The following is a 25,816-nucleotide window of genomic DNA, read 5'->3' as shown; positions in this document are numbered from 1 at the left end:
TAAAATGGAGCTGCTGTGACTTGGCTCTTTGTCAAGGAGCAGAGGTGATTTTATCATCGCCTACAACACAACCCACACATGGGCACAAGCTGGAGCTGTTCTGATGTGAACAGCCTTCCCCAGAGACCTCGGCCAGACGGAGGGGTCAGATCTGGACTGAAAGACGACCTCTGGGCCTCCCAGCACCACTCTGACCAGAGAATAGGATGGGAGATGGGGGAGACATGGGACATTTTTCCTCTCCCCCCTGCCATAACTGAAGGACTGGAGGAAGTTTATGGAAGGAAACTGAAGAGGAATGATGCTCGGGGCAAGCAATTGCCCCGGTCGCCAGGCAGCAGGGGAGTCGTGCAAGTCAGAAAGCAGACCTCATGCCCTACCCTCTTCATGAGGCCAGGAGACAAACCCCAGCTCTGCCTCTGGGCCAGCTCCACCCGTTTTAAATAGAGCTGGGTCCAAACCACAGAGTGCACACCCCACTGCAGGGGCATTTGCACCCTGGGCTTCACCTGGCTTAAAGTGACTGATCTCTCATCCTAGTCACCCATAGTTTTCAGGGAAATTTTGTTCAGCCCAGCTCTGCTAGCAGCCAATTCCAGCTGGTCCCCTGGGTGGCTATTTACAGCAGGACATGCTGTGCGCACAGGGGATAAGAGAGACTTGGCTGTGTAACACACAGTGATTCATCCCCCCGCTGCGGATTTCAAAGCCCAGGAGCAGAACTCCAGTCGCCAGAACCCATGAGAGGCAATTATTGAAGGAATACGTCAGGGCTATAAGGAGATGTGGACCAAAGACCCTTCCAGAGGGTATTTCTGGTCACGTTATAATCCACAAGAGCTGCCCGAGCCACAGAGCCCTTCAGGGGAAATTCTGTCCATGAGAGTGGGGGTTGAAAGCACTTTGCCTTTATACCTCATTCCCCCTCCAGTAGCATTAATATGAAAGGAGAGTCATTTGGGGCTGATGGCACTTCCGTGGCCTCCTGCTCTATGAGAACGTGCTGACAATATGTACATGAAATAATAACCCATCCAGGAAGGAAGGAGTGAGTGTGAACATCCATGTATCCATCCATGGAAAAAAAAAAAAAAAAAAAAAAGATGCATTTTTCAGGGCAACCTTTTATGAAACTTTTGTCCTTCATTGAAAAAATGTCACTGAAAAAAAATCAAAATAGGGAAACATTTCCTCCAGCTTTACTACCTGCTTCTGTAAATAGTTTTTTTCTTTCTCTCAGTCTGTCTGTCCAGATCCATACATACCCTTTTATCAATGAGATAAAAAAAAAAAGAAAGCACATGCCAGTGAAAATGCAGGGGCAATATGATTATGTGGGCTGAGCCCAGTAAGTCCATCCATGGCCGTGTTGGAGCACCAGGCTCTCTCAAATGCAGAAGCTGTGACATAAGTGTTGCCGTCTGCAGCCCAGCCCTATTCTCTCTGCCTCATCCAAGCTTAAGCAGCTCCAACCATCCCTCCCTCATGAGTGTGGCTTGTCAGGGGCATCCAGCAGCGGCCTGCAAAGGAGACTTGGCTTCTCTGAGCAAGCCAGGAAGCATTTCCTGCTGTCAAGGAAAAAGCCACCCAAGCTGTGATGAGTCAGTGAGGCAGATGGCAGATGTCACAGGGCTGTGGGTGATTATGTTTGTAAGTGAAGGGAGAGAGATATCTAAAGGACAGACAAAGGGAAGTCCTCCAAGATGCTTGCCCCTCACCACACTGATGGGACCAGGTGTAGTTTTGTACAGCACGTTAGGCCGGTGCTAGAAGCGTTGAGCTCCCCTAACAGAGATCATGTTCATGGATGCAGAATTTCTGCTTGGCAAAGTGGGATTAGGGCTGTCACACTGACATCTCAACACGTATATCATTACGTCATCACGAGACACTCAGCCTTCAAAATATTTCAGAGGAGTTTCGTGTCCTGAAGCTTTTGATGTCACTCCATCTCAATCAGATACGGATCTAGTGGGTAGAGGAAAGCTTTGGAGCTTGGAGAGATATTGGATCCTTACTAGTGAATCACCCTAAGTTGGGTGGCTGGCTTCAGATACATTAAACACAGACCTGGGTGGTTCAGTAAACTATTTGACTCACTTGGGACTGAGAGCAAGCTTTCTCACAAGGTTTTCAGAGCTTCCTGCTCCTGGTTGAATAATGCAAGGCTTTCAAGGGACATCAGGGCCTCCTCTTTTCAGTACCTCTGGAGCCCTAAAGAAACAGAAGGGCCAGAAAGGAAGGAGCAAGTTATCTGCACTTGTTTCAGATTAGAAACAGCGTTTGTCTCAGTTTCCCTTCCATCTTGGCATGGATGCTCTGGTTGGTTCTGATTTCACCCCAGCCCCTCTCTACAGACAAACCCAGCTAGCTGCTGACTGGGAGGAACTCCTTGTGACTCACTTCACATAGCTGGAAGGAGAAGGACCTTACTGAAAAATCAAAGGTTGAGATTTTCTAATAAAAACTGCCCTTTAAATAAGAGGCTGAAAGCAGCTATTTTGTGAAAGGGGGCTGCTTCCGATTTTGAGACATAGCTAGCGATCTATCTGTTGGTCCAGCTCTCTAATCTAACCATAGCCTTTAATGATTCCTTACTAGGGTGAGGGGGAAACCACACCAGCACCCTCTGTGAGAGCCCTATTTGCAGATAGGGGGTTTGAACTCCCACAATTTGTGGGCCAGTCTTTCTTCTGGTATAAATCAGAACCACTCCACTAAGCACAAGTCTTGCCGTGTTATGCCAGCATCTTTTCTTGAACTGAGGGCACAAGTTGGGGCATTTGTACCTAAATGGAGACAGGCGAAACCTCAGCTCAGCTACAGAGATTAGATCAAGGGTGGGCAATTTTTTCAGGCGAAGGGCCGCTTGCTGAGTTTTGGCAAGCCATCGAGGGTTGCATGACAGGCAGCCAGGGGCAGATAAATGTTCATTTTCTAAATTTTTCAGATAGAAAGGCCTGGCAGGCTGCATTTTGCCCACCCTTGGGTTAGACTGACACCGTAGCAGTGCTTCCAAGGGGATGGGGACGGGCTGCATTGCAGCTGCATTTCCCAGTGTAGCAGGAGGGAGATTTGCTTTAATGCCATTGAAAAAGTGCTACCTAAGGGCAGCATTTGTCTGATGTCTCAGCTGTGCGTGCCCATCTACCAAGAGGCAAACAAGACCCAACACCATAAGCATGCAAAGAACAGAACGGAAAGCTAGCTGAGCCCTGCGTTGTTCCCAGAATGCATAAGCCCTCGGCAGAGCACTGGGACTCTCCGGTTAGAGACCTTGTTGGAGTCAGTCAACAGGAACTTGAATGGTAGGGAAGTAAACTGCAGCAAGCGTCTGAGGCTGGGGAGAAATTCACCATATGGTGTAATTGTTTAATTTTGTTCCTTTGTTGGAACAGCCTCGGTGGTGTTCACATGCTCTTTCCACAGCCTGGTCTGCCCCACCCAGCTTGGACAGATCAGACACCGCTGAGCAAGCAGTCACAGAAGGCATATGTGAAGGGAGAGGAGACCATCACAGCTGCTAAATAGTGCAGCCAGCGGAAGAGAAAAGAAAGGGGCTTAGGTGCCAGGAGCAGACTGTGCCGAGCCAACTACAGTCCTAGCTCTGACATGTTTAATAATTCACAGCTGCCTCGACCGCAGAGTGGGCCGCTGTTCTGGGGAACGTGGCAGCTACCTTGACCGAGTCGTGTGTGTTTCTCTCTCGGTTGGTACGGTATCCAGTATCCACCACCCAGCACACCAGGGGCTAGCGGGAACTGGGAGATAGAAAACATAAGCCAGACCTTGGGCTGTTTCTGGACCCAGACTGTCTCAGGGCGCTTTTTGCTGGAGCAAAGATATTTAACACAATGCACTGGGCAAATTGGATAATTGCATTTCAGCTCCACGAACACCTCTGCTTCTATGAAGAAATGTTACTTTTCACTTCCAGCCCTAAAGCTTGTGCAGGGTGACTCTGTGCTTTGAAAAGAGTTGTAATGTCCCATCTCGGAGGTGGTTGCATTGGCTTCTGCTTTGCCTAGCAATTAGGGTAAGCTTCTCTTCTTATACAAAGTAATCCTCCCAGTTCATTTACTCAGAGGCGAAAGCCTTAGCGATATGGAGCCTCCACTTGGACGCATCCAGGCATCAAGATAAGCATGCATTGTGCTTCCTTATCCAGCCTCACTGCTCCCGGGATGAAATCTAGCCCACTAAACTCAAAGACAAAATGTCCCAGGACTTCAAGTGGTCCAGGAACCCACCATTTTCAATACAGTGTGCATTGATATAGCAGCGAACACAAACAGTGCCTATATTTTTGCATTTAGAGGGGGAATATTCAGGGTCTCGCCTTTTCCCCAGATGGATAAGAAGTCTGTTTGCCTCCCCTCCATCTTTGTGCTGACCCTTTGTGCTGTTACCAGAGGTGAGTCACGGACTGAAATCCCCATGGCTAGGCTGAGGGGAGGAGAAAGGGTGGGGTGACACACAGTCTGGAAAATCTTAGCCCAAATGATTTATTCTGAACATGCCTGGGAAGTAAGAACAAGCCAGGGAATTATTTTGGATGTAAAAACCAACCCCATAAAACCGTTTTCATTTCATCTGCTAATTTTGTTTTGAAAATCCCATGGAGGAGCCATTGGTAAAAATTTCCCAGATGACCTTTGCAGGCAAAATAAATGAAGAAGCAATATGAGAAGAGTTGGTATCACGGAGGGACTCTCAGCATATTTATTAAGAGCCTTTGCTGGTATGAAATGCCTATCCATTACGGCATCCCATCACAACACCATCCAGCTATCTCGACTCAGGCCTGCGGGGACCACTGCTAGTCAGAAGCGAGGGGCCTGGGCAGAGCTGTGTGGGACCTCAGGCTGAAACGGGAGCACGACTGCAGGTCAGGAGGAGAGAGGTGCTTGGCTGGGGATGCTGGCAGGGTACCTTTCTGCACGATGCCTGGCCTCAGCCTTGTTTCTACCCATACTGAATCCACCCATAAAAAGTAGTAATATCATGTGCACTATAGAGACATCCTGCCATTCGGAAACTTTGCAAGACCTGCCCCATCTCCCAAGGCAGGCATCAGTGTGCAGAGCCAGCCTTGTCACATCCCAACTGACAGACACCCCAACTGATGTGATCAGGACACTGGAATTGTGGTCTGTTTGCTGCGGCTCTAAGAAACCATCCCTAGGCTCACACGTGCTTTGTTTAATGCACTGCCCTGGCATTTGCACTGTTCTTCAAGCTGAGCAAGCCCATCTGCCAGCTCCCTCCCTTGATACTACATCCCTTCCAATCTACCCCTGCTCTACTTGCTCATCCCCTCCAAGTGGGCCTGTCTGCACCCTTATGGCCAACAGCATAAAGCATCCGCTCTCTTGGACTCCAGCAAATGTGTCACCCTGCCGGAAGCCAAGCGTGGAGGCTCTCCAGATGTGGGTGCAGGTGGAGACCAGATGGCCTCGTTGCTGTTTGCCTTTCCGTGCTCAGCATTGCAAGCGCGGTGAAGCACCATCAACACATAAGCATCACTTGGGGAACAGCCTGCATGGGAAACATAGGCCAACAGCTCTTGTAGTATTTTCCAGGAGGGCAAATGGGTGCCAAAAGCAGCAAAGAATTTACATTGGTGAAGCCAGGAAGGTGGGTGGTCCAGGTCCCACCCCCCCTCCTCTTGCATCTGTTCATATTTAGATGTCATTCCTAGCTGTTCGTATTCAGCTAGGCAGTGGCACCCACCCTTGCTTTGTCCTTGGCTGCAGGCGTCTGCATAATGAATGTACTTGAGGGTGCAGCCAATACTATTGCTGAAACCTCGTATCCACAATCCTTTGGGCCTTGTCTTTATTTTTAGTGGCTGGCTACTCAGTATTTCTGGTGTGTTTCTGTCCTAATAGGCCCTGACCCACTGAGATGTTACATTAGGATGTGAAGTCTCGTGGTACTGTCAGAAAGTGTCAGGCAGGCACGCCACCCAAGTGTCCAGGCCATCGTTCCCTCTCTTGGTAATGGAGGTGGATTAGGAGGCACATGGCTATAGAGAGCAGCTGTCCCACACTGCTGCCTTTGCCTACAAATTACTGCACTGTTTGGATCGTATCTGGTAGTCTGTGAAGCCCTTGGAGATATTGGTGTGACTGTAATACTGTTTTACGTATCACTCTGAGCTCTGTTTCAGTGGACTATTAGTGAAAAATGTTTCCCTCAAGCAAAACAAGCATAGTAAATGCCTTGTTCTGACCAGCTTTTGCTATTAGACTAAGGGATTTAGGAGCACAAATCCAACTGAAAGACAATACAATTTATGTTCCTAAAGCTCTCAGGCACTTTTGAAAAACCTCCTTCCTTAGCTCTAACTGGCTCTTTTTGGCGCTCTTGCCAGCTGTTTGCTGCTCTTCTATTTCAGACTTCAAACATCTGGATTCCACTCTCAGGTCTGCCACTGGTAGCCATAGGCTGGACATAGGCAAGTCACTTCCCTTTCCCTCAGTTTTCTCATCTGTAAAGTGGGGATAAGAGGAATGACCTCCTTTGCCAGGTGCTTAGTGATGACAAGAATTAGGGATGGTGCATTTAGAGCCAGTAATTATCCTAAGGGTCTGCATAGAGCACTAGGAGATCTGAAAGGGTTACTCAGAGCTGCTAGGTCCTTAGATCTAACCCTTTCACTAGATTTAATATCAGTGCCTCTCATGGTAATATCTAGGCTTTGTGAAGATTGCATCCATAAATCTCCTATGCAGTAAATGATTGGAAGGCTTTTTATTGACCTCAAGGTGCAAGGTCTGAGTCCTCAGGCCAGGATATGCTCTGCACAGGGTGGAGTATACAGAGGACCTGCTCTGAAACCCAGTGCTTCTCTTGTCCTCAACGCAAACAGCTACCTTGTACAAAGCCAGCTGTGCTGGGCACAATGTCTGCTGCAGTGGGTGGCCTGGGGTGGGATGACGGCTTCTTCCTCCCAGAGACAGATCCCTGGCTGGGAAGGCTGGAGCTCTGCAGTTTGCATCTCATCAGCTGCCATCTCACATAATGACCTACATAAAAAGATGCAGTATGCACTTAGACAAGGGAGGGAGGGACAGCCATTGCAGGGGGCATGGTATGATGTCTCAAAGCTGGGGCCTTCCTCAGCCAGGATTGCTACTAGAGGCAGTGGGAGTCAGGACTGCCCCTGGGTGCAGAAAAGAATTGAAGTGGGAAAAGGTGCTTTTACTACAGGGGGGTTAAAAACATCATTCTTCTGCGCCGCAGCCCTGCCAGAGACTCGTGGCAGCCTCACAGACATTGGCTGAGAGCCTTCCTTTGAACTTACTCTTGGGGCTGAATCAGCCTTCAAGGAAAAACTGCAGCCAACATTAAGCAGAATAGGAGGATTTTGAAAGAGAGGACTCACTGCAGGGAAAATCCTGGACAACCCAGTCTGAAAAGGTTCAAGCATGGGCCAAACGCTTGGCATGAGTCTGGCAGGTCTCAGTCCCGTTCCCATTGAACAGATGTCCTCCACATCCATAACCGGCTTTGGCCATAAGAAGTGCAAGGGGTGAATGGGACATAGGAACTATATGCACCCCTTTGCTGGTACTGTGGGTCTCCCCAAGTCAGGGTTCAAGGTCCAGGGGTGAAGAGGCAGATTGAGAAGAAATGTCTCTTTTTGTAAACTTCTAAACCCCAGAGCAGCAAGATGTGCCAGCGTTGGGTCAACACTCAGCCCTGAGTTGTACCTCCGTTCCCTGAGATGCTGTGGAACGTGGCTATGGTATCTCCAGTGTGCGGCGAGCCGGTGCTTACAGGGGAAGACTGGGGTGTTGTGCTCCTTGCTGTGATCTGTCTTCAGAGCCCAGTGTCCCTACTCCCAGGGATCATTCCTAAAATCTGGAGACTGGGCGCAGTTTGAGGTGCTGGTGCCCTCTGCTGGCAATATGAAAAAGCTGGGAGCACCTTTTGCAGACACGGCTCTTTGGATGAATCTGATCTCTTTTATTAGACCAACTTAAATAGTTGGACATTTTTTTCTTAGCAAGCTTTCAAATTTAAGATTTTTTTTTCCCAACTGTTCAAGTTGGTCTAATAAAAGAGATCAGATTCACCCAAAGAACCTTGTCTGCCTGTGTCCTTAGATCAGCACGGCTACAACCTACACCCCTGGAGGCACCTTTTGAAACTCAAGCTCCTAAGGAAAGCACGGGTACAAGTGGCCCCTTTCTGCAAAAGCTGGGGAGCCCTGGGTGTGTGCATGTTTAAGACACGCTGTCTTGGGGACATGGCATGACCTTCACTGGATCCTGGGAGGGAGAATGCCTTAAGGCTTCTGCTGAGGGAGCCTTGAATGCTATTAGTCCAAAATTGACTGTGGTCACATCAGGCAGCAGGCCAGTGTCCCACCACTCAGCATCCTAGAGAGCACTTTCTGACTCTCCCAGTCAGGATTGGAGTCAATGCCTCTGGGGAGCCAACCTGTTTCCCTCCGCATAGCCAGACGCAGCAGCTCGGGGTCTGTTGTCCGTCTGTGCAATGCCACCTTGCTTCTCCAAAGATTACTCAGGGCACCCAATACATTTGCATAAATGGGGGAGCCAACAAGCCAGCTTTGCCGAGGACATGCTCTTGCTTTCCACCCTTGCACTGACGGCTGGCACCCAGAAGCTGTTACCTCTGCATTGTTCTTTATGTGGGAGGCTGTGCAGATGCCCTGCATGGCACAGTGTCCTTGAGTCAGCAGAAGTGGGCTGAGGATCAAACCCATGTCTCCCATGTAAAAGTGAGGAGTCCTCCTGAGCCCAAGAGCTGAGCTGGGCCCTTAGGCAGAATTAAGCCTCAGCCTCCCCTATAGCACTGGCAGAGTGGAAAACCATCACGCCAGGGCAGTTGATTCTCTCAGAACTGTGCAGTCACTTCAGGATGGGGAAAGTTCCCTGTTTTTATTCTTTATGACCTTTTCTCTCTTCTCTCTCAGATCCTTTTTGACCAGGCTCAGAGGTCAGTCCGGCAACAACTGCACAACTTTGTGAAAGAGTGAGTACCCATCTTTCCAGCCCACCTGGGGCTTCTCGATGAGCTACTGACCCTGCATATCTGTGATGGACACAGATCTGCAGCACGCTGGCTGCATACGCAGTCAAGGCCCTGCCTGGGGACAAAGGTGTCTCCAATGGGAAGAAACCATGAATCTGACTTGTGAGGGTGGGGTGACACCAGTAATTGTGCTCTCATCTCACCTTGACCTTGCATGGGATCTGCTAGGTCTAGGTGCTATGCACATCCTTTTTCCCTAATTTCATATTTAATGCCAGACATGAAGCAAAGCTCCTCTGTGAACATGCCCCAAGTCTTCAGGGAAGTTCAGGTCCATGTCCACACCGACCCCTGTTACTAAACCCACTGCTGATAGACCCCAGAAATTCAGAGCTGTGCAGCCTGGATGCAACACCATGCCTCTGTAAAGATGGGCTTTCTGCTGTCCTGGATGAGATTCAGTGGCAGTTTAGTTAATGAACCAGATCAGTGGTTTTCGACGTTCTTTCATTTGCAGACCCCTAAAACATGTTGAACGGGGTTGTGGACCCCTTTGAATGGTAAATGTGGGTTAGTCGCATACTTTTGATTGATCACAGTCATCTTTCTCAGACCCCTTAGACACAGTCTGCAGACGCCCAGGGGTCCGCGGACCACAGGTTGAAAACTACTGATCTAGATTAATACATCTTCCAAAATCCATGCGGGGACAGCCCTCCACAAATGACTTCACCTCCAAATCCAGCTGTGTCACTAAGCCCCCCAAAATCACACTGGCTCCCTAGCCACGCCTGGGACCTTTGGTGATTCTGCATTACTAAACAGCCTGTGAACTGGCCCATACATTGGCAGGCAGAGCCATGGCTCTTTCTATCCGTGGAGAAATTGGCTTCCACCGGTATCGGGGATTAGCCACTGCAGTGTGGTCTGAAATCTCATGTGCATGTTGGTACCCTCAAATCCAGGCCTGACCTGAAGCCCTAAGAGGGTGGTCCTTGGCACTGGATATCCCGAGCTCTTATAAAATGCAGTATAACCCAAAACCAGGCAACCGCTTGGTCTTGCTCCTCTGCTTAGTAATTTGCTCCTCCGTTGGGAGGGGAACAGGCTTCCCGCGGCCTTTCCAGGCTTTTCTTGCTCCCTCTACATTAAAGTGTCTCCTCTGAGAGCTTTTGCTCCCCAAGGGCAGGTACCAAGTGCAGCGTGAGATCCCAAATCAGCTGAATATAGGTCAGAGAGGCAATGGAGGCCTTCAGCTAAGAGGGAGCTGGTTTCCATGGGAACGGGTAATTAAGTGCGAATCCTTCAGCAGCGGTGGGTAGTTTGGGGTAGGGAAGGGAGGGGAAACCCAGCAATGACCCCTCTCTGAGCTCTCCCCTTCCCCCTCTCTAATCATTTATCTGATGAGCTCAGATTTAATCTGCTTAAGCCCCTGGCAGCCGGAAAAGGGAATTTCACCTTCATTTGGGGGCCGTTCCCATTTCAATGTGTCTGCATTATTCCCTCGCACGTGCCCATCAGTCCCTGCACTCATGGGGCCTGGACCTTTGATCTGCGGATTGCTGGGGTTGTGTATCTGAAATGGGTCTTCCACTGGGATCATTTAAAATCAGTCCCCAGAGCTGCGACTGAAATTTCTTGGCTGAGAGAGGGAACAAAGCAATGTTAGCAGCTTGGTCGTACCCCTCCCATCGGGTGCTGTTCATCCTCTAACCAGCCCTCCATACCACAAAGCCATGGAGGCTAAAGGCGCCTCTGCTTACTCAACTCAGGCCCAACATGGACCCTGCCAAGGACAGGGTACTGCCCCATGAATGTCTCCATCACCACGGGAAGGAGCTTTTCCCAGGGATGAGAGGAGAGTTCAGTCCCCCTGGACCATTCACTCTATGGTTGCTCTAGCTCTGGTGAGGGGGCAGGTTAGGGATAATCATAGATTCATACATGTTAGGGTCTGAAGGGACCTCAGTAGGTCATCAAGTCTGACCCCTGCCCTGGGCAGGAAAGAGCGCTGGGGTCAGATGACTCCAGCTAGGCGCTTGTCCAGTCTCCTCTAGAAGACCCCCAGGGTAGGGGAGAGTATCTCCTCCCTTGAAGCCTGTTCCAGATCCTGGCAACCCTCACCATAAAGAAGTTCTTTCTAATGTCCAACCTAAATCTGTTCTCTGTCAATCTGTGGCCATTGCTCCTAGTTACTCCAAGGGGTGCCCTAGTAAATAGAGCATCTCCTATTCCTTGCTGCCCTCCCCTGATGAATTTATAACCAGCCACAAGATCACCTCTCAGCCTTCTCTTGCGAAGGATGAAGAGATCCAGGTCCCTCAGTCTCTCCTCATAGGACCTTGCCTGCAGGCCCCTAACCATACGAGTGTCCTCCTTTGGACCCTCTCAAGATTGTCCGCATCCCTCTTGAAGTGTGGCACCCAGAACTGGATGCAGTACTCCAACCATGGCCTGGCCAGTGCTGCACAGAGAGGAAGCATCACCTCCCTGGTCCTGTTCATCATGCATCTGCTAATGCATGATAAAGTGCGGCTATCCTTGTTGATCACTTCGTCGCATTGACGACTCATGTTCATCTTGGAGTCAACCATGACACCAAGATCCCTTTCCACTGCTGAGAAGGTCATCCCCTAGCCTGTAAGTGTGTTGGTGGTCCTTTTGGTCCCAGTGCAGCACTTTGCACTTGTCTTTGTTGAACTGCATTTCATTCTGCCCATTTTTCTAACCTGTCCAGATCCACCTGGATCCGTTCCGTACCCTCTGGTGTGGTAAATTTGCCTCATAATTTGGTATCATCTGCAAACTTGGATGGGGTGCTCTCCACGCCCTCATCCAAGTCACTGATGAAGACATTGAATAGCACCAGTCCAAGAACTGAGCTGACAATCCTGTCCATGTTTTTTGTGATAGGGAGTGGTGACCTGCCAGGCTCCTTTTGCACCAGCCATTGGCCTGCCATTAGAGAGCAACAACTCATCCCGGTCATCACTCAGCCTGGCTAGACTGGAAAGCCACCTGTAACAGGACAGGCTTTCATTCCCCCTCTCCATGCTCTCCAACACACGGTCCTTTCTAAGCTGTTTGCCAGAAATGCAAGGGAGCAGTAGGAGATGGAAACACCCTCTGCTTCCCCTCACCACTCGTGACCTCACCTTCAGGCTCTGCGGTCCAGAGATCCACCCCTCCCATCATCCCCGATAGCCTCCCACAGGAACCGGGGTGGGTGCAGGCATGTGGGTGGGATGACTGAAGCTTGGATGGAAGCAGGGGAAGGAGCATGCTGCTAAGCAGTCATGGGTTGAAAGACACCTGAGTTGGCTAGAAATATTGTTGTGAGATGGGTTTGGCAGGAGAATCAGGAATTTCTTGGAGGTGAATAATGGGGAGCCTCCTAGACTGATGCAAGGTCTCCCATCCCAAAGATCAGCCCACCATTCTCCTCCAGGGACTCCTGTCCTGATTTAATGTGTACAGGCATCCATTAGCTTACCTCTGGCTGCAAACTAGGAACCCCCCCTGATTTCCTGCCCCCAGAAGTACCGGAAAAGCTTCCCCTCCTGCAGTCCTGGGCCGACTGCCCAGATACCGACTCCGGCTGGCTCTCTTGAACCAAATGAGTCACTCTGCCACCTTCCACCAGGCCAGCTGAAACCCTGTGTTTGGCTGCCGCATGTTAATTGAACTGTGGATGAGTACCCAACAAGCCCTGTGCAGCTGTGTGGAGAGACACCATCTGCTTTCTCCTTGTTTTCTTCTTTGCTACAATTCATAGTGAGGGGGCAGGGGATGCGGCTCAAAGCCAGTCAGTTAATTTTTAGCATTACTATTCAGGAGGGAGTTGGATGACAGCCAGATTAATAGCTAAGGAGAAGGCCGGGCCCCAGCTGCTGGATGGGTGAGATCCCCATACCACTTGGCCACGCCAAGCCCAGGAGCAAGAGCCTGGCAGTTGTGGTAATGAGAATCCATCTTCTGATTGGGGGCATGCATTTAAAATCAAGGAGGGTTTGCTTTCAGAAGGAGACACTTGTGGCACTTGAAATTCAACAGATGTATATGCACATGTTTATAGGACAGAGGAAGAGAGCGATCAAGGGGAATAACAGGTTGTGTGTGGGCACACGTGTGTTTTGAGCAGTTCCAGTGTGCAGAGCACCGATGAGCTTATTTGAACCTAGCTGGACAGCAGTTGCTCACCAATGTCATGCAGCTTGACTTCCTGGTGCCACTCAACCCTACAGCATTTCAGGAGCTCCCTTGCTTTGGTACCACTCCACTGTACTTAGCTACGTTAGAGGGTGCCCCATCCTTTCATTCCCCACTTTTAATCTTGATGGGGAGTGCAGAAACTCCCAGGCTCGGCCACTGGAACAAAGCATAATGTATATCTCCGTATAGACAGCCTACATAAATATATGCACACACCATGTATAAATGCACCACGGTCATTTGCGTGCTAGACAGGAGCATTTTCTCCCCTTGTCTCGTGCATGAAACAATCCACTTTCAGCACAGTGCATCAGTGATTTACTCATGTGACTTTCCCTGGTATTAATGAGAGAGATGCAGGGGCTAGTGAAAAGAAGCAAAAGGCAGCTAAGCCCAGTGAAAGGGTAAAAATACAGGTGCCAAGGGTTGCAACCAGTGTTATGAAATTCCTGGCTGCAGGCAGGTTAACCCTTAAGAGATCTAATCCTCTCCAGCTCCTTAAAATCACTGCTAAACATGCACTTGACCCCTCACTAAGCCTGCTGTTTTCTGTATTCATGTAACACAACTATACCTACACACAGGCACTGACAATAGGGCTGACTTCTGCTCTTTGGACTCGATTTTGCATTGCTTAATATCATTATTTACATCAGCGCAGGGTAAAATCCAACCTCCTTAAATGCTAGCATCCATTTTGCATCTTGTTTGCACGGATGTAAATTCTGCCACAAGGTACAGGGCAATAGTGAACCGAGTGATTTGGGTCAGTGATGCAAGATAGCATCAATCAGCATGTCACCTCTGATGTCCATGGAACTTGAGTTTGGCGTTTAAATTGTCTTAATTTACTTTGTGGTCATGAAGCTCCAAGTCAATCTCCCATCCAGCTTAGGAAGGGAACCCTAAATCGATTTCTTTGTAGTCATTCTGGGCGTGTACACATGTACTAACTTTCTGACAATTAAGCTAGCTTAACTTTTTAAAGTCAACTTAACTGTCAGAGCGTACACATGCATGTGGAGCAGAGCTGACTTAAATGCAACACAAGATAATACACCTCTGAGATGTATTATCTTGAGTCACATTAGTGAAGGTGACTTAGCTCATTCATTGTTGCCTGGATACTAAGGGTTAGTTTGTCCTCTGTTATTTGTGTGTCTTTCTTAAACCTATGGGGAAGATATATATTTTAAAAAATCAGGAAAAGCTGATACAATGGCAAATGCTGGCAGGGATGCTGTAGGGTCCTAAAGCTTTGTGATCATTTATGACCTTTTTTTTCAACTGAGTAGATTTCAATTTGAAGATATCTAGAGGACCCTCTGGCATATGTCTGTATAGTCCTTAGCACAGAGGGCTCTGATCTTGACTGTGGTCTGTAAGCACTAATATTAATTCATATAGTTCTCAGGGTAGATTGCCTCTCTCTCAACATGGCTATTGAGAACATTGTAGGGGGCAAAAGAATCTGAAGAATCAAACTTTTACTTTTTAATACTCAGAACAGACCCACCCACTCTCCAGCACATCAGAGGACATACAATAATGGCCAGTACGTGTGTGCTAGGCATTGATTCATAATGATCACACACAACTGGCTTCATGCTGTTTTCCTGGGCTCAAATACAGGACCATCTTTGAAATGGCCTTTGTTTCCTATGGAGCAGGTTGTAAAACATCCTGCTTCTTGTCCTGAGGGCTGTCAGAGAACATCATTAAGGTCGGATGCTGCTTGGATAGCTTCTGTGGTGTTGTCTTTGGTGATGTTCCTCAGTGTTTCGAGAGCTGCAATTTGCACTTGATCCCATCTCTACTCTCTACACCCAGTTTAAGGTGCAGTGCCATTGGTTGGCAGCCACATCAAAGAGTTATGCTTGGGGCAGAATCTCCTTTTGCTTGCTTTGGGTATAATACAGAATAATGGTGTTCTGGGCACACAGAGTATGGTGCAAATGAAGTCAGGATGTGGTTCTCCCAGAAATATCTGACCTGGTTTTGTCCTAATGCTGCTTCCATAATTGCCCTGCATGGTTGTAATGCAATGCTCGTTCCCATCGTTCTCTTCCTCCCTGTGTTTCAGTGACGTTCGGAAGTTCAAGGAAACGAAGAAGCAGTTTGACAAGGTGCGAGAGGACATGGAAATCTCTCTGGTGAAGAATGCGCAGGCTCCACGGCACAAGCCCCATGAAGTGGAGGAAGCAACGGGCACCCTGACCATCACCAGGAAGTGCTTTCGACACCTGGCCTTAGACTATGTGTTACAGGTGAGCTTGAGCTGCCTGCCCTTACGCTCCTCCTGACTGCAGGACCAGAGGATAAATGCCGGGCATTCAGAAGCTGAGAGTAGGGAAATGTCTTTGGGGGGGATGCAAGAGCGGATAGTCCAATATCTGGGTCTGAAATAGCACCTGATCTTGAAGTTGTCCAGCATTAAACCTTGGGCCTCAGGTGGCAGTGAGACCAGTTAAACAGACCTGGGACCCAGTCTCATGGTTGTTATACCCCACTTTTGGACCCTAGTGTCACTGGACTACTTCAAACTCCAAGCAGAAAGTCACAATTTGCACTAGATCCCATCTCTGCTCCCTGCATCCTTTAATTGTATACCCTGGTCTGACCACATCATATACTTTATCCTGGCTGGAAACTGGGGTAAGCTTTGCTGGGGCAGACTTCCTTGTGAGGCAGCTGTAGCGGGCCACTGATTGATTGGAAATGTTGCAAATTTCCCATACAGAGAGGACACGAGAGCCGGCAGGTTCCTCTCAGGGTCTCTGCCACAGGAGGTATCTCCGGGAGGCGGCTTGCAAAACAGGGCTGTGTAATTCTCCAAAGCAAGAACAAGAGGGACAACTCTTTTGAGTGCTTTCCACCTCCACATTTTGATGGCATGTTATAGTGCAGCCCTGTTTGTGTTGTTTCCTTAAGGAAAACCTCTGTGTAAATGTATATAGATATTCTTGCAGATAGATATACGTATGTGTGCAAGTACATGTGTGTTTAAATGTGCATATGCATGAAGCACACATGAGTATGCTCATGCCATTGCTAAACACGACAGTCTAGCTAAAACAGTAAATGTCACCATTATTTCCTATAAAGAAAAATTAAACCATATCCTTTGAATTAAGCTCTTTTTAGCATTAAAACCTCCCCCGGGAGTGCATAGTTATTGTCCCAACAATTAGCCCCTCTGGTAGCCAAGGTTTTTTTGCATCATTTGCAGATTTTAACACCCAACTTTGGGACCCTTCTTCCAGGCAAGGAAGTGCACACATTCAGTGTGAATATTGATGTATGTGCCACTCCACTAGCTCTTACTCTCTGCAGTACCAAATTGAGACCATCTGCCAGCACCTTCTGCCTGATCATGAGATAGTCTATGTATGATGTCCCATCCTCTTATGCAGTGAATCAGCGGCACATAGAAAAAGGACTCTATCCCTTTAACTGTAAATTATGCATGCTTTGCTAACCTTGGGGGATTGTAGTTCTTTCAGCTTCTAGGATTTAGAGATAAATGCAGCTGTGTTCACTGGCAAGGTCACAAGGAAGAATTTCCTGTGTCATATTCCTCTTTCTAATGCTGATGAAGGGGGAGAGCTCCACTACTGTGGATCAGTGAGATTTCTGGGTCAGTTCCACAGGGATGTAGCAATTTAAACCCAAAATAGGCACAGGCAAATGAAGTGGCACAGGGTTCCCTTTGCATCTGTTCAGGATCACAGGAATGAAATGGAAAAGGTTTATCATTTTATTGATTGGTATTTAGATGCTAGAAGGTGGCTTGTATCCAGGCACTCTACGCATCCTGGCCATAACTCAGATATACCACCATTGGTGTAGCAAGGGAAGATGACTCCCAGGAAACCCACCTTAACCTCATTTTCCAATACACAGGGAAAAAGAGAAGAGCCTTGCTCAGGTGGCACAAAGGAGCTAGGACATCATGCAGAATCCAGCCCATTGCCTGTTTGCTAATGTATCTCATACCTTTACTACAGATAAACCAGATCCAGAAGGAGCAGACAGGTCCACACTACACTGAATCTGGCCGTAGGAGGGAACAGTCCCTCTGCTCCAAACCCAGCAAAAGTATTACCAGTACCCTCTGCCTGGCACTAGTCTTAGTTACTCCAGTACAGTGCTGTCTATGCTAACTGGTGCCATATTTATAAATGAGTTATTAACACTCTGGGACCTATTTTGCAGCTGTCATGGTAACATATTGTTCCTGACACTGACAGCTGAAACCCCATAGAAACCTTCTGCTACATTTGACAGTCTCTTTAGTGCTAATTACAGCACTTGTAAGACTTCCCAGACTTGCCCATGGGATCCAAGGGGAAGGCATTATATAACTGCATGCAATTTATTTTTTATTTTTAAAATGATGCTATCCCAAGTCGCTTGGCAGCCTCTTACACTCTGCTCCCTGATTTATTTTTATTTTCAATTGCAGAGGCATTCTTCATCTCCTGAGCCTTGATCCAGGACTAGCAGTCGGAAGAGTTTACTGCTTCTCGTAGCATTTAAACTCATCCGCTGACCAACGAGCTTTGCAGCAGTCCTGCGCACGTGATTTTGATAACTGGTTTCTTGTGAACCACTAGTGCTCCCTAGAGAGATCATTGCATAGTGCAGCTGAATGCTAGCTTGGCTTTATATCTTGTCCTGTATACTTTTCATCCTCTACGATCCCAGTCCTTGTGCCTTTTATGGGGAGAGGCCATTCATCTTTCTAAAATAAGGAGTAATTTCATGATTAGGTTCCATGTGGAGTCAGTTGAAGACCTACTAAGCATCTTTCATTTGTAATGTAAGGCAGGTCTACAAAGCTAAGAAGGGCATCATGGCTGTAACCTGCTGCATGTTTCCCCATTGCTTGTAATGGGGATTAAAGCTGGGATTTTCCTGATCAAGGTTTCATTCTCCAGGCTGAGAGATGTTACAGCCTGCTCTTGAATCCCTTTGCTGGGCACCTGTCAATGGAGCACAAGGATGGCAAAGCTCTAGACCCAGCGCAGTGTATTTTGCAGGCAGACTTTGCAGCTGTACAGCACATCTCAGGAGCGGTACTCTCATGTTATCACACGGTGGTGCTGTAGTGCTTCTCCGGCTGTGAAAACACAGGGAAGGCAGAACCAAAAAGGACCTAAGGACTGCTTTTCCATTCTGAGACCTAACTACATTGGGGACCATGATGGGGGAGCCTGAATGGCAGCAGCCTCTGCTCTGAGGAGTCTCCAGGGCTCTCAGGCTGACACTGATGTTACTGAAACAGTTTCCTTTGTAAACCACAATATGGTATTAATAAACTTTAGGAGCAGGGTCCCTGGGCAGGCACTGTGCAAGCCGATTCCTTGGCTGGCTTAGCAATGGCTAATGGGGAGTGACGTGCTATCAAACTGGAGCCCAAACATTAGCCATCCCATGACTTCCCATCTACTTGACATTGAGCAATACTCAGCAGGTTTGACCACCTGTGCTTACACACTGGGCAGCATCTTCAAATGACCCTAAATCACTTAGAAGACAGAGTCTGAGCAGTTTAGCTAAGTCCTTTAAATGATCATCATCATCATCATCATTTTGAACATGGGTTTTATTTGGATTGCATTGCAAGGGGTACTGCTGACAGTACCTAGCTCCTGGGCTGATTCGGATTGCTAACATCCTTGTCTCTATTCTTTTACAGATCAATGTGCTACAGGCTAAGAAGAAATTTGAAATACTGGATGCGGTAAGAGCCCTATTAAGTTGACCATACTGACGCGGCTGACTTCACGATATGCAGGCCTCCATGTTCCATCCTGTGTAGGCAAACACACATCTGCGGCACCCCTAGCATGGAGATAATGTAGTTTCTTTGACACTGGCAGGGCAGCTGATGTGGGCTGCAGGGTGTTTTTACAATAGCAGATCATGAAAAGACAAAAGCCACTCAGTGTACTGGAAGGATGAGGGCTGTCAGGGATGAGTGACACCGATGCTATTATCTCTGTGGGCTCACAGTGGGGCATGCCTGTAAGCTTAGCAAGGTCTGTGATATGAAGACAGGACAAAAAGGGAGTGCAGGAAGGCAGAAAGGGATGAGATGGGGTCTAGAGAGAGAGGTTATATAGCTAAGCCTTGGAAAGAGATGGTTAAGGGCAAAATTGACATGGTATATTCTCCATAAGTGCTTATATAGCTATCATTATCATGGTGCTGTAGCACCCTGCAGACAGTTCCCTTCCCTGCACAGTATTCCTATTAGGGAGGGTGTATTATTATCTCTATTTTACACAAGTGTGGAGAGAGCACATGACTTACAGGGAGTCTGGGGCAGTACCAGGGGTAGCAGCCGGGTTCTGGTCTGGCTTATGAATCACAAAAACATACTATTTCTCGAGAAAGTATCTCCTTTGTGCATAGCCTGGAAGGGACCCTGCTGAAAATGGGATTTGTCTGGGGTGTAACACATGGAAGTCCTCAGCGTGACTATTGGGATTCATTTGGACCTGGAGGAGGGAGGGAGGAACTCGGTCTTCCAAAGATAGCTCCTTCCAAGAGAGCCGTCTCCACGCAGGCTGATGCTCTAGGCCAAAGCTGAGGCTGGCACTGCAGTGGTGTGAAAAGGTGGCCTGCACCTCAGGAGCTGGGATCTGCTGAGAGCTCATCTTTCTACTTCACGTCTGACTCTGTGCTTTGTTTCCTACCCTCAGATGCTGTCTTTCATGCAAGCCCAGTACACTTTTTTCCAGCAGGGTTACAGCCTTCTTCATGAACTTGATCCCTACATGAAGAAACTAGCCACTGAGGTGAGGAGGTTGCAGGGGCAGGGATCTTTCATATGTCCCTATTGTCAGCTCAGAAACCCTTTGCCACGAAAGACCTCCTCCTTTAAACCCAGGTGCCAGGTAGCTCCAGGAGAGCAATGCTCAGGAGCCTGTGTTTGCCAGCTATATGGCCACCACAGGGATCCTTCTGCCAAGAGGTCAACCTTAATTAAATCAGACTGGGTATGTCCTGCTCGCTGAACTGGACCATCAGGTCCACAGGCCATCTGGGGCTGGGCAGACCTCCCAGACATAAAAGCATACCTCACCCTGGGGTTTTTTTGCATCATATCTTTCCTGCCTCAAGATAGGATCTGGGATTGGAGACATCCCTGAGTCCTGACTGGAGAAAGGATATTTCCCCCAGACGGCCCATCTCCAATCCTATTCTGAACTCGGCTGATGCTGGGACAGGACTGCCGGGGTTGAGAAGGCTGTGGGGTGGTGCAGATGTGATCGATAAAGTTTGCTCCCAGCTCTGTGCCTCAGTATCAAGTCTCAGTGCTTTAGGTTAAGGAGCTCCCATTAATCAGGGAGATGACAGAGCATTACACTGAATCCCTCGCTGTCGGATGAGCCAGGGTGGTGAGCTAAGTGCTGCGCCAGCCCTCAGTGCCCACCTGAATGCAGCTTCACTTCGCTCCATTGCTTCCGGCGACTAAGGTGATTGGGTGGGCGGGTGTCTTCCCAAGGGAGGAGAAGCAGCAGCGATGGCCGCTGGCGCCCTAGCGGGAACGATCGGCTGAATTTTCCATCTGGTTTTCTCCTCCTTTCTTTCAGCTGGACCAGCTGGTGATTGACTCTGCTGTGGAGAAGAGGGAGATGGAGCACAAGCATGCACTGATACAGCAGAGGGTGAGTCCTGGGCTGCAAGCTGGCATGAGGGGACCCAGGAGAGGACACAGCTTCCTATCAGACAGGGAGAAGTGAGAGGTCGCAGCACCTCGGGAGGCCTGGCCGAGGCAGTCCTAACCAGCCCGGGAGTGCAGGGAGGGCAGCAGCTGCTGCAAAGAGGGGTTAGCGATGTGAGGGTAGTGCCCCCGCGGGTGCGGAGATATGTCAGCATGGTTCAGCACCACGTGGTCGGGCGTGAGACCCTGCTGCAGCTATGTTGCAAAGCTCAGTTTGGAATGGGGGTGCAGTGAGTGGCGGGGAGGTAGGTCGTAGCAAGTGAATATGGGGCGTTCACAGCCAAGACTATCCTAGTTTGCAGACTGGGAACATGACCTGGGATTTTGAGCAGAAAGGAATCAGGACTCTTTTCCCAGCTCTGTGACTGACCCATTTTAACCCTCTACCTGCCTCAGTTTCCCCTACCCTGGAATGCTTCTTCCTCTCACTGGTGCCCATGTCTGGGAGACACACTGAGGTCTCTGAGCACATGGGGCTGTTCCCAGTGCATGTTATCGCCATTCATTCCTGCATTAAAACAGTCTCAACAAGCAGGCCAAGACCGTGCCATGAAACTGCCTTTGGGCTTGGAGAGCAGTTGCAGCTGGAGTCTCTCCCCCTCCTGCTCTTGTCTCACATTGTCTCCTTGCCCTTCTCTGCCTGCCCTTGGGTGAGTCGGAGTGAACTGGGAGGAGTGTCTGGTGAGGCCTGCAATCTGCAGCTGCTGCAGAGGCGGCCCAGCCCTCCTGACGCTTCCCTCTCTGCTCGCACATCTGTCCAGCCGGCTTCCTTCTTCCCCCCTGCCGCCTTTCCCCTCCGCCTTTCTCCACCAGGCAGCTCGCCTCACTGCCCAGCTCCACCAGATGGTCAGCGCCCCCTTTTAAATCAGCTAGCTGACAAATGCATGCATGGAGCCATTTGTTCCCTGAGGGCTGAGCCGACTTCAGGGCCCTTTCTTCATTCACATGGAGATCACAGTTAGCTTAATGGGCTGTGAGAAGGGGAGGCAGGCTGTACTGCCACATCTCACTTCCCTCCCGTAGGAGGGATTCCCAGCTTCCAGGGAGCTTTCTTGCTTGCTAATCAGATTTCTCTACACCCTGCCCAATGGGGCAGAGCACAGCTATTTAAGCCATGTCCTCCAGACAGATGCAGGGATTTGAGGCACCAAGCTGACTTTCACAATACGATTGCATGAGGGGTGGGGAGAGGGAGAAAGAGGAGTACATGTGGCAGTGGGTGGATGGACGTTTTGTTTGAAGTGAACCCCTTCAGCAGAGGATCCATCAGAAACTGGCATTCACTGTAAAAACTTCCTGCCTCTCCCTTTACTCTCTACCTTTGTCCAGCACCTCCCATCTGCAGATTTCAGAGTCCTTCCCAGACATGGATTGCTAAGGCTGACAAAGTCTCTGTGAGCTGCCAGTCAACACGTTGTGACCCTAGAGATGCAGAAGTCTAAGTGACTAGTGCAGGGTCATGCACCGAGTCAGTGATGGGGAGGTCTGAATTCAAATGTGGCTGGACACCTGGGGGAAGCATCCTTCTTATGGCAAGGTCCTTCCCTGACTGGCCAGGACCTCAGAGGTCCATCTGATCTGAAAGACACCCCTTTCCAGCAGCTTCCAGTGTCTGCACAGATGTACTTTTTCCCCATAGCAAGCCAAAGGAAAAACAACCTATTTCCAACAGTATATGCACGGTTCCCCTGAGATTCCTGCTAGAGTGGTAGTTTGCTATTGATTAAGAGGGAAGAATTCCCTCCCGGGACTTAACGAGCTCATTCTTTCCATTTTCCTTGGAAATCTCCTTTCTGAGGGACAACTAGGATTATCCCTGTGACATGGCCAGAGCCCTGAGTGGCATGGCTTCAGAGGTAATTTCCCCCTGTGTGTTACCTGGATCAAAAGTAGCTAGCAGAACAGGGAATAATATGTAACAGGGAGAACATGGAGGTTGGACCCATCCAGGTCATTATGTCTCCAAGGAGGAAGGGGGTGGAGGAGGTCCTTGGAGCAACATTTCTAACACAAATCTGCTGTTTCCCTTGGAAGAGGTGTAGCCAGGAGATTGCAGAGTTGTGGGGAGCCAGCAGGGTCTGCTTCTCTCTCACTCCCTGGGGCCCATGCAGATTGCTTCCTTTGCACTTCCCAGAGGTGTCTGAATGAAGATGCCCGGCTAAAACTGAGACAAAACTTGACATTGATTTTCTCCACGTGCGGGAGGAAGAGGGTCATAGGCCTTTGGCAGGCAGGGAAAGGAGAGTGCAGGACGTATCTCCTGCAGAGGGGCCTCTTGAGGGACGTGTGACGATGGAATCCTGTCTTTTACTGCCCGAGCAAAGTCTGGGCTCTGTGCTTCTTGTAGTCCCAGAGCAGGCTGAACTGGAAAGACTTAACATGAACCAGGCATTTGAAGTGATACAGTGCCAAAGTCTGCTTGATTTTATGGGTGTCTGAACGGCCCCATGGAAATCAGTGCATATGGCACATGTACCCCAGGGCGGTTGGAATCCCACTGGGCCATCTTCCATTCCCATTTATATCAAAGTAATCCAGAGAAACTCATCTGCAGCCAGAGGAACATGGGACACAAGGCTGAAAGGCACCTTTAAGTTGTCAGATTCAGCCCACAGCTGTTGCATCAGGGTTGTAGGCAACCATGTCATGTTTAGTGCCCATTAGCTTTGATACAGCCCAGGCTGTTCCAGCTGGAAGAACTCCTGATTCGTGGCCTGCCAGCTATTGGTTCCAGTCTTACACCAGGATTTTGGATAACTCATTCTCAACTAATTGTAGGGACAAAGGATCCCATAAGAAGGGATAAACCAGTCTGCCTCAGCCTCCATTTTCTTCTAGCAAAGGTTTCCTGTGGCCTTTTGCAGAGTATATAACATCTCCTGCCTTTGCAGCTAGTTCATTGCTCTGCAATGCTAGGGAAAACCAAATCAGAAGCTGTTGCTTCATACTACTGCTGGAGCTTCAGGACTGATCTCCAAAAGCAGCTTCAGCCCTGCCTTTTGGATTTGCATTCACATATTCCTGGTCAGGTCCAAAATCAAATTTCCAAAATCAAATAGACCTGTCTGAGGCCTTCATGAGACACAGTTTTGGGGAAAATATGGCCCTTAAATCCTTTTACTCCTGAATGATGTCAAATGTGAACTGGGCAGAACTGTTAAGTAATGTGTTTTCTCTCTTCTTTTCTCTCTTCATCACCAATTATGGATGTGTCTCCTCCAGACTCTCCTGCAGGTAAGTACACATACGCTGTACTGTGGTGTCTTAAAGAGCTTGCTTGTTTCCTGTCATGAGCTGTAGAAATAGTTGCATAGAGTCACATCTGTCTCCTGCTTTTGGAAAGATGCTGGCAATTGGATTTGATCATGGCCCTGCCCATCAAGTGCACCAGCTCGTCACTTCTGGACACTTCATTTCCAAGCACAATTGCAGTTGAATTCAGTAGTTTCACCCTAATCCCTAGTGGACTTTCATTCTCTAAATAAAACATCCACGTGGGTTTATCTCTATTCCAACTTTTGAGTCATTTTGACTCAAAAGAGTCGGCATGCTGGCATAGCAGGGGAGCCCTGAGCAGGACTGAATTGAAGCTATGTACACTAGGCATCTATCTACATCTCTAATAGCTTTAAAAGTTTAAATGTGCCTGACCAAAGCGAGGCGTGCTGCGATTGAGGAATGAGGTGCATTGGGAGAGTTATAGGCCTGGAAGCTTTCCTGGCTGAGGTGCCCTGAGAGGAACTTAGGACTGCAATGATGAATGATGTGGCTAGTCAGGACTGCAGTACAGGGTATAGAAGTATGGGCAAGGTTTGCATGGTACATACCCGTGCTCTTCCTGGGTCTCACCAGGCCTGCTCTATCTAGCACTTCCCATGGGCACGAGAATTTTAGGAGTGGGGAATACAGGACCACAGTTGATGTGTTTTTCCCTGATAATGAAGGTCTTGCCTACAAAGCGGAGTAAGCTTCTTTCTACAGAGGTGGGTGCAGGAAGTGTGTCCACAAAAGGAGATAGTGCAGAGCAACTTGCTTCTCCTGATCTTCCCTCTCCAGAGGGATCTCAGGGCTCAGGACCATGGACACCTCCTCCTGCTCTTTTCACCTATGCCCACCAAGCCTCGGCTCTCCCGGTGACAGCGGAGGTAGCTGAAAGGCAGCAGTGTGTCTGTCTGCTTCTTCCTTCTGAGTGGAAGAGTGTCCTCAGTCATGAAAATCAATAATTAACCAGTCTAGGGCTCGCCCTGCTCTGCATCAGCTGGAATGAGGAAGCATATCTTTCCCCATCCTCCTGCTCCACCAATCTCTCTGCTATAGCATGCGCTTCCGCCTCCATCACCTTGTTGGCTCAATGCATTTTCTTTCCCAAAAGAAACCTTGCAAACTTCTCAAAAGGACAGGGTGGACGAAGCAGCTGGTGGGCCTCCTGTCTGTGCTCGTGGAGCTCGGCAACCCTTAGGTACTGCTGCTTGTTGCCCAGCAGGGTGTTTCAGGGAAGACTGATGGGCTTGGGCCCCAGGTATACCAGTGTGCCAGGGATATGGGGTGCAGTGCATGGGGAAACCTCAGTTTGCTAGCCAGGAAAGGCATCAGTCTACAGGCCCTATATCTGAGTCAAAATCCAGACTTAAGTTCAACAAGGAGAATCCTTTCTGTGTTGTATATGCCTGACAAAGGGTGTGCACCACACTGTGGGGGCTTGGTGCTGGAAGAGAAGTGAGCTTGGCCACAAGGCCCTTTCCTGTTCGTGAGACATAGCACCTGCCATCATGGCCAGTGCCTGCATTTTGGCTGCCCTTGTACCCCCTCCTGGCACCGACATTGCAGAGAGCAGGCCCTGCACAAGACTAGCCATTGCTT

General features: G+C 49.0%; 1 protein-coding gene across 1 annotated transcript in view; it reads left to right on the top strand.

The window, feature by feature from the left end:
* ACAP3 (ArfGAP with coiled-coil, ankyrin repeat and PH domains 3) overlaps positions 1–25,816 on the top strand; it is a 98,944-nt gene that overhangs the window by 29,900 nt on the left and 43,228 nt on the right. Inside the window, exons 6-11 of the mRNA XM_014517551.2 lie at positions 8,951–9,009; positions 15,305–15,488; positions 18,923–18,967; positions 19,932–20,027; positions 20,826–20,900; positions 24,179–24,190. Coding sequence (XP_014373037.1) covers positions 8,951–9,009; positions 15,305–15,488; positions 18,923–18,967; positions 19,932–20,027; positions 20,826–20,900; positions 24,179–24,190 — 471 coding nt within the window. The remainder of the gene's footprint in view (positions 1–8,950; positions 9,010–15,304; positions 15,489–18,922; positions 18,968–19,931; positions 20,028–20,825; positions 20,901–24,178; positions 24,191–25,816) is intronic.

The sequence above is a fragment of the Alligator sinensis genome, unplaced genomic scaffold, assembly GCF_000455745.1.
Source record: "Alligator sinensis unplaced genomic scaffold, ASM45574v1 scaffold569_1, whole genome shotgun sequence".
Taxonomy (NCBI): Eukaryota; Metazoa; Chordata; order Crocodylia; family Alligatoridae; genus Alligator; species Alligator sinensis.
Note: the sequence above shows the minus strand (reverse complement) of the source record. Positions and strands in the feature narration are given on the sequence as shown.